At 33.8% G+C, this 17,017-nt stretch overlaps 1 protein-coding gene across 1 annotated transcript; it reads left to right on the forward strand.

Annotated features, from left to right (window-relative positions):
- Positions 1-858: 858 nt before the first annotated feature.
- On the forward strand, positions 859-7,064 carry LOC149252119 (cytochrome P450 71AU50-like). The gene is made up of 2 exons (XM_089454081.1): positions 859-970; positions 6,619-7,064. The coding sequence occupies exons 1-2, from the start codon at positions 859-861 to the stop codon at positions 7,062-7,064; spliced, it is 558 nt and encodes a 185-aa protein (XP_089310207.1).
- Positions 7,065-17,017: the final 9,953 nt, after the last annotated feature.

Here is a 17,017-nt window from a genome sequence, read left to right on the forward strand (position 1 = left end):
CACGGAATTCAGATAAAACTTCTCTTTATTATTCTCTTCCTTCGGTTACAGACTTTATTCCACCCTGCGCACTTAGCTGCAGGGGTCCGTGCACTCAGCCGCAAACAAATAGGCCTCTACGCACTCAGCTGCAAAGCCTTCTCCTACTCTACAACCCAAGAAACACTTAGACACTTCCTCTGTGCTTCTATCTCATACTTCGCTCTAACTTCAGTTAACTATCTTTTACACTTAGAGCTTTGCTCTATTTATACAACTCCATGGTCCACGAACAATGGGTAGGTCGACATTACATTCAAACTTAGGGCGGACAGACCTGTGACTCTAACATACATTTCACGTCCACAATTCGTGGAGCTTTACAACAATATTAACTAAAAACTTGGGCTTTGAGCCCCAAAACATGCTGTGGGAGGGATTCCATGCCCAACAACAACAATCCAGGACTGGGAAAAGAGGGAGAACAAAGAAAAAGTGTTGTTAAAATTTTCAGTGAAACATTGTATTATCCCTCACATCCGTGAATGTAAATCAACAAACGACATATGGAAAACCCTCAAGGACCTGTATGAGATCAAAAACACAAATCACCTGTTGTTTTTGAAAAGCAAGATTCTCTCCATTAAAATGGAGGAGAATGAATTAGTGGTTTCATTCATCTATCGAATCAAGGAGCTCAGAGATAAGCTAGGCAACATAGGAGAGACAGTGTCAAACACTGATCTTGTCACAATTACCATGAATGGTATGCTTGATGACTATCAAGTGTTTATTACAGGTTTGAATGCGAGAGAGAAAGCCCCCAGTTTCAAATAATTGATAGGAATCCTGATGCAAGAGGAAGAGAGGTGGATGACTATGAAACCCCAGAGTTCAGAGCTTGCTCTAATGGTGAAGAAGAATCCCTTCAGAGGGAAGCAAAATGCAGGACAGAAAGGCAAAAGTACACCACAAAGAAAACCACCTCAAGGTATGCCCTCAAACATAAGTGATTCAGGGCTCAAATGTTTTTATTGTGGTAGAGTTGGTCACATAGCTAAAAACTGTCAGAAGAAGAAGTTTGATGAAGGTTGCCATAGACATTAGAAGAATGCAGGACACTTTGTTGATGAAGATCATAATCAAAATCTCATATTGTTTGTATATGATTTTGCATTCTCTGCTGAGGATGATGAAGCAGAAACTTGTTTTTGGACTCAAGATCTTCCATTCACATGATAGGTAACAGAAATTGGTTTGAGAATTTTAAAGAAACTGACAATTATGCAAATATCTACTTTGGTGATGATAGAGGGTACCAGATCAAAGGGTATGGTAATATTCCTTTCGTTTTTCCTGATGGAAATATTAAACATATTCAAAATGTAGTGTATGTACCCAGAATAAAAAAGAATCCAATCTTTGTTTCTATGATAACATATTAGAACATTAAGGTAGAGTTTTTTAAGTTTTATTGTGTTAATAAAGATCTGTTGGATCACATGAAGCCAATTGCATTAGGTATTCATGTGGTAGGATGTATAAGATGAATGTAAGAAGCACACCACACCAAGCCTTGACCTCATGAGTTATGACTGCAGAAGACTTATGGCATCAAAGATTTGGTCATATCAATTTCAATGACCTGCTACTACTTTAGAAATGAGGTATGGTCAATGGTCTTCCTGTTTTGAATAATGTTCAGGTTGATTGTGAAGCATATGCTCTTGGGAAGATGCATATGGATGAGTTTCCTGCAAACGTAGATAGAAAGAGGAGAGATATACTAGAGCTTGTGCACACTGATTTGTGTGGGCCGATGCAAACAAGGTCATTAGGACATGCATATTCTTTCCTATTATTTGTTGATGATTGCATGAGATTTACTTGGGTATATTTTCTCAGAAAGAAGAGTCATATTTTTGAATTATTTAAAGAGTTCAGAAGAATGATTGAAACACAGACAAGAAAATTCATCAAAATTCTCTACTCGGATCAAGGGGAAGAATACAAGAAGGGTGGTTTCATCAAATATTACAAGGACCATGGGATAGTTTATCAGTTCACAATACCCCACACTCTTCAACAAAATGGGGTTGCAGAGAGGAGGAACAGAACCCTTGTGGAGTGTGCTTGAAGAATGTTAAAATGTAAGAACATGTCTAATGGCTTTTGGGCAGAAGCAATAAATACTGCAGTATATTTGAAAAATAGGAGTCCAACAAAAAGCCTTGATTTTAAAACTCCATTCGAAGCTTTATTAGATTTTAAGCCTGCAGTTAACCATTTAAGAGTTTTTGGCTCCACATCTTTTGCTCTTGTTCCGAAAGAGTATAGGAAGAAACTGGATTCAAAGGCCATTAAATGCATTTTTGTTGGGTACTGCACAGAGTTTAAAGCTTATAAATTGTTTAATCCCTCTACTCATAAAGTGTTTGCAAGTAGAGATGTAGTATTCCATGAGCAGGTTGATGATGGAAACCATGATAGAAGCAATGAAGAATGGCACATGCCTTTACTGGTGGAAGATGGAAGTGATGAAAGGGACAACCATGAGTAGCAGCAGCATTAGAAAATGGAATATGTGGATGGTATAGATGCAAGTAGCAGGCCAAGTCCACCAAGGGATGATCATAATAGATTTGAAGCCAGTCCACCACTCAGGAGATTAGGTAGGAAAATTTAGTTGCCAACAAGATATAGGGATCATGCTCTTATAACTAGTATGTTAAATGTTGTTGAACCCTCTAATTATAAAGAAGCAAGTCAATATAGTGAATGGAGGGCAGCCATGGAAGAGGAATATGAGTCAATACTTAAAAACAAAACCTGGGATCTAGTTGAACTACCTAAAGGCAAACAACCCATAGGTTGCAAATGGTTATAGAAGCCTAAATTTAAAGCAGATGGGAACATAGAAAAATATAGAGCTAGGGTTGTTGCAAAGGGGTACTCGCAAAAATAAAGCATAGATTATGAGGAAACCTTTGCCCCTGTAGCTAAATTAAACAAAATTAGAATGTTAATTTCTTTAGCTACCAAACATCATTGGATGATACACCAGCTAGATGTGAAATTTGCATTCTTAAATGGGGAATTAAAAGAAGAAGTGTATTTAATGCAACCTAAATGATTTGTTAAACAGGAGGAGGAACATTTAGTCTATAAATTGAAGAAATCATTGTATGGATGAAAACAAGAACCTAGGTCGTGGTATGATAAAATTGATTCTTTTTTCTATAGAATAGTTATAAAAAAAGCAAGAATGACCCTAATCTATATATTGTGTTTGATGAAAAGGGGAAAATTATTTTGATTTCTTTATATGTAGATGATCTTATCATTACAGGAAATGCTAATGAACTCATTAAAGAAATCAAAGAGCAGATGTCATAGGTTTTTGAGATGAAAGACCTCGGAGAGTTACACTATTGTTTGGGTCTTGAAGTTTGGGGGGATTCAGACCAGACTTTTCTATCTCACGGAAAGTATGTCAAGAGTTTATTGAAAATTTTCAGAATGGATCAGTGCAAAGAAACATTAGTGCCTTTATAACAGAATACCAAACTTCAGAATAATGATGGTTATAAGGAGGTCGATGCAACACTGTATAGACAGATGGTTGGGAGTATAATTTACTTGACTACAACTAGGTCAGATTTAGCTTTTGCAGTTATTGTATTGATCCAATTCATGTCAAAGCCTCTTGAGAATCATTGGGTTGCAGCAAAAGGCGTCTTAAGGTATCTTCAAGGGACTTTAGACTTTGGAATTAAATATATTTATTCATTTTATGTTAGATTGACATGTTTCTCAGACTCAGATTGGGCTAGAAATCTAGACGACAAAAGATACATAACATGTTATGCATTTAACATTGGGTTTGGGGTCATCGCATGGAGCATCAAGAAGCAGAACATTGTATCCTTGTCTTCAACAGAAGCAGAGTATCAAGCAATGTGTGCAGCAACATGTGAGGCAGTTTGGTTGAGGAAACTTCTCCATGATGCCGGAGAAGAAAAAAAGATGCAATTATTATCAGATGCGATAACCAAAGCTCAATAAAACTTGCAAATAATCTAGTGTTTCATAAAAACACCAAGCATATTGATACACAGTTTCACTTTGTTAGGGAGAAGGTTTAGTCAAAAGAAATTCATATTGAATATTGTAATACTTGTGACAATGCTACATATATCTTTACTGATCCTCTTGGAAGAATTAAATTTGAGTTATTTAGGGAGATGTTAGGAATGCTAGTGAACCTTTTCTCCATTAACGGAGAGTGTTAAAGTTAATGGAGAAATGTATTCTTGGAGAGAGAATCTATCGAAATAAGAAAACACCCCAATAACCTTAATCGTGATGACGGTTGGAAAATAAGTGATAACTGGATTCCCACGCTAACTGGGGGGTCCACCACATCCTAAACAAATGCCGATCCTTTGCTTCGTGGTCCTCTTGCTCCAATCCTTAAAAATCTTTAGTTAAATTAAACTCGCTCATCTTCATAATTTAATTACATTAAACTAAATCAAATCAAATTAAAACATAATTTAATTAATTTAATTAAAATTATAACAAACCTAATTAAAATAAATCATGATTAAATTAAACAAAATTAAAATTAAAATTAAAAAAAATAAAAATAAAAATAAATAAATTAATTAATTAATTAAATTTAATTTAGTCTATTTCAAAATAAAAATTATATATATATACATAAAATTGGAATTAAATTAAAACAAATTAAATTAAAATAAAATTATAATTAAAATAAATTAAAAATTAAAATAAAATTATAATTAAAATAAATTAAATCTTCTAGTCCATGTAAAAAAAAAATATATTAAATTATATTAAATTAAATAAAAATACATTACATGATGATTTTATTTTAATTTAATTTGTAAAAAAAAAAAAAATAATAATAATAATAATAATAATAAAATTATAATTAAAATAAATTAATAATTAAAATAAAATTATAATTAAAATAAATTATAGCCCACGGGGTTTTGGATTGACGGTGAATGGGTGCGCTGTTAAGGCACTCCTTGCGATAGGTCACCGGTTCAATTCCCCGTGGGTACTTAGTTTAGTCTTAACATAGAAAAAAAAAAATTTAAAATAAATTATAATTAAAATAAAATTATAATTAAAATAAATTAAATTAGAATAAAATTATAATTAAAATAAAATTATAATTAAAATAAATTAATAATTAAAATATAATTATAATTAAAATAAATTAAATTAAAATAAAATCATAATTAAAATAAATTAAAAATTAAAATAAAATTATAATTAAAATAAATTAAATCTTCTAATCCATGTAAAAAAAAAAATCAAATCGAACTAAAATTATTAAATTATATTAAATTAAATAAAAATACATTATATGATGATTTTATTTAAAAAATAAATAAATAAATAATAATAATAAATAAATAAATAAATAATAATAATTATTATTATTATTATTGAATTATATTAAATAAAATAAAAATACATTACATTATATCAAAATTAAATTAGATTAAAACCAAATAAATATAAACTGAATTAAATCATAATAAAAATTTTATTTAAATTAAAATTAAAATAAATTAAGTTAAATTAAATTAAATTATTAGAAAATTATATTAAATCCAAATTAAATTAAATAAAAACAAATTAAATTAAAACAAAGATCATAATTAAATTTAAATGTAAATTTAAACTAAAATTAAATTAATTATAAATTAATTAAAAAACCTCACTTTCATCAAAACTTGTAGGCTCCTTATACTACCCACCTTAACCTTTATTTATTTGTTTTCATGTGTTTCTGACTTCTTCACAAATCTAAATCCTGATGATGAACCACAGAGGATGGTTCGAAACGTGGATGCATAAAATAACAAAATGCTATGGATTCGGAAGATATAACCACACATAATGCAGATCGCAGAAGTCTCAAATCCATTAATTTGTTCCTATTTTCTAGATGGTTGTTCTAACCTCCCTATTTGCTTGTAAATTATTTATTCATGATTATTAATGATGAATGTGTACAGAGTTTTGTTAGAGGCAAACTCCGGGTGAATCCCTCACCTGGGATTTTCTCAATTTATTGAATATATCATGTGTCTTCTAGTTTTTAACATTATGTGCCTTAGTTCTATCCCTGCTATCCTCGTTCTCCTAAAATGGCCATGTAGCTCCTAAAGCCTCATGATTTGCTCTTTACCACCCGACCCGCATCAGAGGTAGGGAAGTACTTAGCTTACAATTTCAGAGATTAGGCATTGGATCCCTATCGACATTATTGGTAGTAGATGAAAAAAATTGTCTTAGAACTCCTTACTACCAGGAGAGTAGAGTCATTCTAGTCCATGTAAAATGATGAGGTGTCTGCCCTGATTCGTAGGAAAGAGAGAACAGAGACAAGTTTGTTAATGTGAGAAGGTGTTCTCATCCCTTACGAAAAATATAATATGTATAATCTTGATGGGGAGAAAATGTTTGGCGGACGTTCGGAAAAGTTGGCGGGCATGAAAGGATGATAGGCAAACATTATGTGTGAGTTATTGGTTGTATTCTGAGTTTTTGATATTGGGGATTTCATTCCTTCTCTTGTATGGTTGGATTTGCAAGGCATCAGAAGGCTGTTGAAGAAACTACACAGAGATTTCGATGTGTTGGACAATGAGATTATCGATGAACACACAGAACGGTGGGAACGAAATGGCCAGCCGGGAAACGATTTTGTAAATGTGCTTCTCGAGATCTATGAGGTGGCCCACAGCATGGACATAAATGTAAGTAGGAATGACATAAAGGCCCTTCTTCTAGACATGTTGGCTACTCGAATAGATACATTAGATATTACTTTAGAATGGGAAATGTTCAAGGCATTGAGGAATCCTTCCATGATGAAGAGAGTACAGGAGGAGATCGATTCGGTTGTGGGAAAAGATAAGCGAGTGAAGCCATGTGATTTGTCGATTCTAGAGTACGTACATTGTTTTGTGAAGGAAACGTTCAGAAACGCTGCTATTGTTTCTTACCCACAAGTCAATGGAGATGACGCTTTGGCGTAATGAAGGGTGGTAGACATAGAAATATAGATGTGAGAGATCAAGACTTTTAACTCATAACATTCGGATCAGGTATGAGAGGATTTCCGGGGACGACATTATCTCTTGAGGTAGTTGGCCTGACACTCTTCCAGTTGCTGCAATGCTTTTATTCGAGTTTGAAATGTAGAGATGAAGTCGAGGTGGAGTTGAATATGAGTGAATCATATGGACTGACGATGCCATGACGCTTCTAGATTTTCAGAGTTATGGCCATGTGATTGCAAGATGGCTTTGAACAATACTTTGTACTTTGATGCATCTATATATGTGTGTGTTTAGATAGGACTTTTTTTGTGTGAGAGAGTGAGGTTCACGTAGCAGTTAGACTATATTGGATGTATTGGATATGCCTAGAGATTGTTTTTTCTCAATAAAAGGAACATCAACTTTTCATTAAAAATAAGGTGATTACAATAGTATGTTTATGATTTGCTTCCTCCATACACTATAAGTCTAGTTAGTTTCATTGTTTCTACCAGATACACACATTTAACCACTTTCTACTTACAACTATTGATTTACTTATCCCCATATTCTACCTATGTTTCGTCATAAACAAGAAAAATCTATTACTTTTGCCCCTCTGAATAGAATGGATTGCCTCTTCCTTCACCCAAAAATAGTTCATCTTTTCATCACAAGAAGTGTATCAATTTGAAGGAACAATGTAGTATAAAACTACAAAACTATGTGTCCTTCATTAGACAATGTACGTTGTTTAAATTAAGAAAATAAAATTTTACCCGCCTCTGCTAAAACTCTTCTTTTTAATAAGGTGTATGTCATCCCATTCTATTCCCAATACACGTGGATAAATGTGATTTTTTGGAATGACTGAGTAAGAGACCAAATGCGCCTCATCCATGTGTTCAGAATGAAAGGGTTGAAAAGGGTAGATCCTTGTACCCATTCTATAAAACTTTTTGAATCCCCATAAATTGTTAATTGTTCGATGCCCAACCGCTTTGCACATATTAATGTCCCCCATAGTGCAATGTTGTTTTTTCACTTCCTCCCTCCCACCAAAAATGATAAATTGTGCTAATATTTATAACCATGTAAGCCCCACTACCACATTTTCTATGTATTCATGCCCCGTCAAAAAAGCCAACCAAGAATTCCTTCCAAATATTAGTATACTTGATGTTCCTATTACGGAATTTCCCTCTAATTGGCCCAATCTCCCTGAATGTTTTTTTCTTAAATATCGTATCTGTGATGTCTGGCTCCCTCTGCTCAAAAATATTTGTGTTCATGCATCTCCAAATACCCCAAAATATATAGAATGGTAAAGTTGCATATTTATTTTGTGTGTTAAACCAGGATGAGAGACATGTCTCAATCGATAATTGATTCCATCTGGCCTTGATCTTCATGATATTCAATAATCCCTCCCATACTTCATTTGCAAAAGGGAAAAGTAAGAAGAGATGATGTGCATCCTCCATGGAGGACCAACAGAGAGTATAAATGCCTGGCCCATGAAACCCCTTGTGAATTAACATATATCAAGTAAGGGCTATATTGTGAAGGACCAACCAATTAAAACATTTTAGTTTCATAGGAATATCCCAATGTCATGTTTTTTGGAACCAAAGAGGTTGGTCATCATGATCGTTAAAGGGGAATCTAGAATATATATCCTTGACTGAAAACTGTCCCTTTTTGTAAGCGCACACCCAACACATTTTGTCCTCTGTATCAGTGAGGAAGACCCCCATCTATTTTAAACCATAAATATAACCCTTCCATTATTGTTCCCATATACCTGTCATCCCCAAAGTCTTTGCAGACTACTATGAGCGTGAACCCAACAGGTTGATTGGATTAGTGGCCACCTGCCAAATGTGTGTAATGCTAATTTGGGATAAATGGTTTAATAGTGAGGCCAACAACATCTGAAGTCTGTCCATACTCTTAATTGCATCTAATCCCACTTGAATTTGTTGTCCGTCACCGAGCTCCCATCTCATTCCTGTAAGAAGCCAATGAATATTTTTCATCATGCTACACCATATATATGATGCATTCTTAGACTCCAGTGCCCCTTCTCTAATCCATTGTGTGGCGTCCTTATGACACAGGTATTTCCCTTTCATAATTGTTTTCCAGATAGTACTACCATAAAGAGCTCTCCAAAGGGATATGATGACCAGAGAGTGACTAAAGCATTTAGTGTCCATTATACCCCATCCACCACTTTGTATGGGTCAAGAAATGGTGGTTAGTCGGGCCAGATGATATTTCCTCCCTAAATTATTTCCCGCCCAAAGGAACCAGACCATAATCATGTCAATTTTATGAATGATTTCCTTTGGAAGGATGTATAAATGCACCCAATAAAACACCATGTTCCGTAGATCATATTTGATAAGGGTGAGTCTACCCCCAAGTGATAGCCACTCGTAATTCCAAATTGAAAAAAAGTTCTCGAATTTTTGGAGGAGCCACTCCCAATCTTTATTCCCATACTTATTTGGTTTCAATTAATAACCGAGATACCTAAATCCATGGTCTATCTCAATCATTTCAATCTTAAATAGTTGGAAAATCTCCATACTTACTGCTGGATCCTGTGGGTCAACAATCAATGTAGATTTTCCTATGTTCATATACATGCTTGTAGCCTCACCAAAAGCAACTAGTCTCATGAAACTACCTCCATTCCTCAATATTATTTTGACCCCCAAAATGCAGATCATCCACAAACATAGAGTGGGAAATGTATATGTTGCCCATAACATTAATCCATTTAATGAAACCTTGGCTTCTAGCTTATGTAATTTTCCAGCTAAGGCCGTCCATAACTAATATGAATAGTAGTGGTGATAAGGCACACCCCTTGCGAAGTCCTCTTGAATATTTGAAGGAGGAGGAAAGGAACCCATTTATGATAACAACAAAATTTGCAGTCTCCACACAAGCCATTATTCACTTTACATTCTGATGATTTATGCCAATCTTGTATAGATCCAAGTGCAGGTATTCCAAATCAATGCAATCATATGCCTTTTTAAGATCAATCTTCATAGGACTTGCTTTTTTGTTTTGAGTCTTAATGGAATGTAAACATCCTTGAGTAATAGCTATCACATCCTGTATCAACTGGTTATCCACAAAACCAAACTTCTCTGAAGAGATATGAATAGAGAAAGTAGATTTAAGTCTATTTGCAATGATTTTGTTAATTTTTAAATCGCATTACACAAGGAGATAGGCCGGTAATTAGAAAAAGTGGAGGGATGGTCCTTTTTATGGATTAGGGAAATAAAGGATGTGTTGATTGCACCTGAAATGATTACATTAATCTTAGATTCCTCTGCGGCCACCATAATCTTTGTCCCCATCAGTTCCTTGAAGTGTATGAAAAGTTCCACTCCCTACTCATCAGGTCCAGGACTTTTGTCCTCGGTACTAGAATGTAGGACCCCCTCCATATCCTCCATCATGTCCAGTCTCCCCAGATGTTGATTTTCTATGTCGAAGAACATCGTCGGAAACTGGTTTAAGAATAACCTTTGTGTTGCAAAATCTTGGTCCCTTTTTGAAAAAGATTCCTAAAATGGTTACTGGTGGAAAATTCCAATTTTGATTGAGTGGAAAAATAGTTGTCATCATCATCCCTCGTGTCCCAAATTTCATTCTTCTTCCTCCTATATGTTGCATGTCTATGAAAAAACTTGGTGTTTTTGTTGCTAGCTGCTACCCACATGATCCTGCTTTTCAATTGTCATTCCTCTTCTCTTATAAGAAGAATCTATATTTTTCATACTTCCAACTCTAGCAATTACCTCTTGTATATCTTAGAAAAATATTCAGGATCATTAGTTTCTGACAATTGGTTCTGTAATTCTTCAATATCTCTGAGTTCCTTCCTTTGTGCCCTCTTCTTACCCCCTTCCCATGTGCATACAATGTGTTTCAATGTTCTCAATTTTTTACCCACTCGAACGAGAGACCCCATATTCGGATAGCCAATATGGGTAGATCAACATCTATGAACCAAATCTATAAAATAATTATCCTTCAACCAAGCGTGGTTGAATTTAAAAGGATAGGCTCTGTGGGAAGCCAACCCATCCCATGATAGAGTAATAGGTTGGTGACCTGAGATGAACATCCACCCCGCTAGATGTGCATCCACCAAAAAATGACCCAGACATTTGGAAATACCAGCAACTCCTATGTGACCATTACGCCAGGTCGATGCAATGGGATTAGTACAAATATCCTGCAAATTGTGTGAAACAATGATTCCACAAAAATATGAATCAAGAGGGTCAACAAAAGCATTATCTCCCCAAACCTCATATTTTCCTAGGGAGAAGTTCAAATCTTTGACCACTATCACAGAGCTAATGTCAAGAATCCTCCACTTTATGATGTGGTCCTAGTAGAATTTATGGCCTTTATATGGAGCATAATTGTTAATGATCTGAATCCTAGTCTGAGATCCCATTAAATATCCAGAAAGGATGATACCTGCGCATGTAAGATAGGCTTCCAGTTTAATTTTTGATGGATACCATAAAACAACCAGGCCACCAAGTAGCCCATACACACTAGAAGCACAAATATACCGATTTCGATAAATCTTCTGTAATGAATCCCATGATAACTCTCTTGAGACCAAAGTCTCCTATAATAATACCATCGATGGATGTTGACTCCATATGAGTTCCTTTAGGGAGGAGATTTTGTGGGAAGCTCCCAAGCCTCGAATATTAAAAGAGAGAATGATCATGGGGAACCCTGTCCAACATGCATCTCCCCCCTAAGGACCTGAAAATTAGAGCATTTAGAAAGCATCAAGTCACCTGAATTAAATCGAGGATCCCCAAATGGAAGAGTATAAGACTCCTCTACCAAAACCTTTTGTAGACCCATAAAATTTTGTGAGAAAGAAGTGATTTTTTTTATAATTTTGAGAATTCTTCTTCCTATAAGTGACATTTCGATGGACAGAAGAGAGAATGGGAGCATCACCAGAGTTAAAAAATAACTTCTTAATCATTAACGCTTCCATAATAATCGACTTTGACTAAGATAGGTCAATCAATTCCCTATCCAGAGACAAAGGTGATTGTTCGATACCCTTGATAGAGTCATTACTATCTATTAGTGGCCCATGAATGCTAGAATAGGAGTTTCCACCCTCCCCATCCCCCCGACCAAACAAATTAACCTTGTCCCTGATAGGAGAGTGGCTCTGTATAGCACTCAAAATGACTGTGATGTTGTTTTTTCCAACATCATGTAAAACAGTGACCTAGGGATCTTCAGAGATCCACCGACAATTCCTTAAATATGATCTATTATTTTAAATGTGTTCTATCAAATCACAGTCCATATCTGGCTATCAATATTTCTAGAGCTATAACTCCATTAATGCACTGGGCAATATATGTCAACCTTTGGATTTAGGCAAGTACAAAATCCAAGGGCTAGCATATACTTCCCCGGTGCATTAATGGAGCTATAGCTCCAAAAATATTGGTTTCCTCCATAGCTCATGGTTCTACTAAAGGTGCTTAAGGTTTTATGAGCATGAGAAACAACTCTGCACTTTTGGTAGAACCATGAATAACAAAATCATGATCTAACAGCTGGAAAGTCTATATAATATATAGGCCTTGCTTAAAAAGTTGAATTTCAACAATACCATAACATAAATGGAAAACTCTTTCTCCGTTATAAAGTCAAAGTTCCAAATCCAAAAAAATTGAAAGAAGCCTATCCATTTAATCATTCTACTTGAATTTCAACAATACCATAACATATATGGCAAGCTCTTTCTCCTTTATAAAGTGAAAGTTCCAAATCCAAAAAAACTAAAAGAAGCCTTTCCATTCAATCATTCTACTACATTATATATATATATATATATATATATATATATATATATATATATATATATATATATATATATATATATATATAGTAGATAAATAATTCATATGATAAACATTATATTATATAAGTTGGGTATGATTCTAAATAATCCACATATTTCTAAAATAGCTACGGGTATACATAATTTATGTGCAAGCAAGTGATGTTGTTCAAACTTATATTGGTGGACGAGACATGTGTATAGGCACAACACTTGGAGAAAATAAGTCAAAAGAAAGGAAAATCAAGTGCATCAAAGTAGAAGGAGCACCACGACACTTCTAAGAAGCGGAACTAAGAAGTGAAAAGGGGGAAAAGGTAAAAATACAACAACCATAATACACCAGTGCAAACATCCATAAACCATTGTAATGTTGATGGTCATACATAAGAGAAGTGTTGGAAATTACATCCAAAGCTTAATAAAAAAAAATAGAAAGAAAGATGCAAACAAGAAGAACCTCATGGCCAATGATTTGAGTAACCACATTGAAGGTAGCTTAGACATGGATGAGAATATCATCTATATATTAATGAAAAATAAGGTTAATTTGAGTAGCCTTCAGTAACAAGAAGAGAATGAAAATACTAGACTCTTCCCTATAATGATATAGGTCAAAAAGACAAAGATTAATGCCATGTTTGAATTAGGATGATAGGCGAATCTCATTACAGTAGAGTTGGTAAAAAAATTGGGATTGGAATTTTGTGATCATCCAAGCCCATATCCATTGAGATGTAGGAATAAATGTTACCAAATAGTGAAAAAATAGATTTTCTATTAGTGTTGATTTTATTAATGAAGCAAAACTAAATGTAGTTCCCCTTCATGTATGTGGAATGGTGATTGGAAGTTCCTATATGTACATGCAGGATGAAATATTCTTATATCCAACTAGTACCACCTCATCAAGGATGGAAAATCCTTCACCATAAATGCACAAAAGGGAAAGTCCAAAATTTTGTCAGTAAGTTCCAACGAAGTCAAAAAAATGATTAGTTCTAGTAATAAGTATGTTTTATTCTTTTTAAAAGAAAATCAGTTTGTATAAGAGTCAATGAGAGAGAAGTCATCCTTTAAGGGGTGTATCAAGAAATAGAAATAAAACCTAGAAGAGTTGCTACAAGCATACAAGGATGTTTTCCAAGAGCTTAAAGGGCCATCGCTCAAGAGGAAGTAGAGCAAAAGTTCCAACTATTAGAGTTCATATCAAACAACCATTAGAGTCCATAATTTACTTTGGAAAATGGAATAATAGGATTTGTCCACAACAACATGTATAAGAAAATATACAAAGGGGATATTTTTTTGTTGTGACATGCAAATTTCCTAACCTAGCCTGCACTACATTTTCTAACTTTTAGGTGATATTTCTATTGTTAACACTTATTATTTATAGTATGTTTTCTTTTACATGGGGTTACCATGTAGGATGACACATGGAAATGATTGAGCAATGATGTGGCCTTTTATTGTCCATTAATGTGCACTTCCTATTGTCGACCCACCTTTTCCACCAATGCACACTTCCTTCCTATTTTGGAGGAAAAATTTATCTCCTTATCCCTTTATTTAAAATATATATATATATATATATATATATATATATATATCCTTTGACTTATAGTGCTACACTTGGAGTTATTCTTGAGTTATTGAGTGAGGAGCTCTCACTTATTTATGACTCAACTTATAATTATCATACTATATTATTGACTTGAACTTTATTTTAGATTCTACAACTCCATTTTTTGCCTAGTTAATTGGAACTCACATGGAGTTGGTTATGTATTAGTTGTATGTTCAAGGATCCACACTTAGTGCATGTTAATTCTCTCTATGAGAGTGCTATTTAATTGTATTCAAGTCAAGCAAAGTAATATAAGTGAATGTGAATTTGTATTTTAGCTACTTATTGTATTTGAATGTTATTCCATTCTCATTTCCATCTTTTTTCTTGCAATTATTAGTGTAGTTATTATATCACAATTATATCTTGAACTTATACTTAAAATATAATATGGTTTTAGAGCATTCAAGGAGTTCATGAGAATTATACTCATAATTATTGTACATCAATAAGGACTGAATAGCAAAAGATGATGGATGCACTCACCGTCATTTTGATTATTACTCCATTTAACTACTTCAGTTATAAGTCCAAGTTCCTACAACTATTGTACATTGAGGGACTTTACAGAATCACTAAGGGATAAAAATAGACCCAATTCAATCATAGAGAAGGTGAAGTAATTCAACAAAATGGATTATTTCTATGGGATCCTTTGCTTGAAAATTTTTGTAGACTTACACTTTCATCTTTATTCTTATTAACTCCCAATGAAGTATGGGCCAAATTGGAGGGTTTATTTGGAATTTTGTATGAGTTCAGAGGACATTAACTAGAAAATGAGATCACATATTTGAGCCCAGGTAACTTTGAGACCCTACATGACTTATTCTTTGGTCTAAGACTTTTGTTTATTGAACAAAATCTTGCAGCACTGATAAAAAGGAGGAACAAATTATTCTTTTAAGTCTTTCAAAGCTAGTGCCCAAGTGTTTAGTATTTTTTTATTCTTTCCATATTACTAAAGTTTGAATGGGTAAATAAAGGAAGACACATGTTATGAATAACTTCATAGAATCAACTATTCATGAGAAAAAAATTACCATTCATATGGGGAATCTAAATTCCCCTAAGGCCCATTCTCTGGTAGTGCATAAAAATAAAAAGAAGAACAAGCAGGAAAAAAAGGGCAAGAAAGAACTAGATCATAAGAAAAAAAGAAAATAAAATCCCATTGAGGAGATCTCAAATTCCAAGGGAGGAAAGTCCAAAAAGGAGAGAAAAACATACACATAATGCATAAAAGGATTTCATCTAGGGAGTGCATGTTATATTCTAAGTAAAATCACATGACCTAAGTGTCAAAAAGTACTAGACTAGCTACTTGCAAAATAAGAAAGAAAAGAGAATAATTTTTTTGATAAATTGACTAATTAACCATAGAGGCAATTTGAATTACTCATATAATCTAATGATATATTATTGTTGAACATGAATACAATATAGAGATTATCTACAAGGCTAACGAACTTGAATTAGGTTGAGGTTCCATATACATGTACTTAGTATAACTCAAAAACACTTTTCCTAGCTGGAAAATGAGCCAAAATTAGATTGGGAGACCCAAAATTACCATAATATGCTCAAACAAAGTCAACCAAAAATAAGTAGAGTTATAAATTAATTAAAAGTAATTAATAAATATCACATGCAAAATACAAACTAATTAAACTCAGTTAAACTCAAAAGTAGGACTAAAATTCAACTCAAAAGGGAGAAGAGAGAAAAATGGTGGTTAATTGCTACAAAGTAGAGAGAATGTGCATATTCACTCTAGAAATTATTATGCATGAGGTATTAAGAGTTAAAAGAATGGAAATATCCATTTTATCTGCAACCAATATGCATTTAGCACCACATGTCATCTTAAGTGATGCTCCCTATTAAAAATAGACAACTAAAAAAATAGAAAAAAGCCAAATAATAGGGAATGTCTAGTAGTGAATGAAAAGTGGTCATATGTGCCCCTAATAATGTCTAGAAGAGGGCTTAATGGTGAACAAAGTGTAGGTCTTGATGATGTCCTCATGAAATATTTAGTGCAATGTACCCCAATAGAGCATGCATGAAGAAGACAATTGACGTCATGGCACAAGCCCTCCACCATCATCACCTTGAGGACTACATCCTATATCATGCCAAGAAGAAGCAATGGGAAAGGCACCATAAGAAAAATATAAGGGTAATTGTTTTATTTCTATAACTCTTCTGTCAACACTTAGATTCTTTATTCCAGAGCCACTCATCATATGACTTCATTTCTCATACATGGAATCTCATAGTGGACCCCCCATTTTGATGGGAAATGATTCTCCTATTAATATTGCTAAGGAAGGAGAAGTAGACCTTGGTTAAGCGATATTTCAATGTGCTTCACGTTCCTAAGAACTC

Source organism: Pinus tabuliformis, chromosome 7 (assembly GCF_031772625.1).
Source record: "Pinus tabuliformis cultivar Carrire ecotype Pingquan chromosome 7, CPIR1, whole genome shotgun sequence".
Taxonomy (NCBI): Eukaryota; Viridiplantae; Streptophyta; class Pinopsida; order Pinales; family Pinaceae; genus Pinus; species Pinus tabuliformis.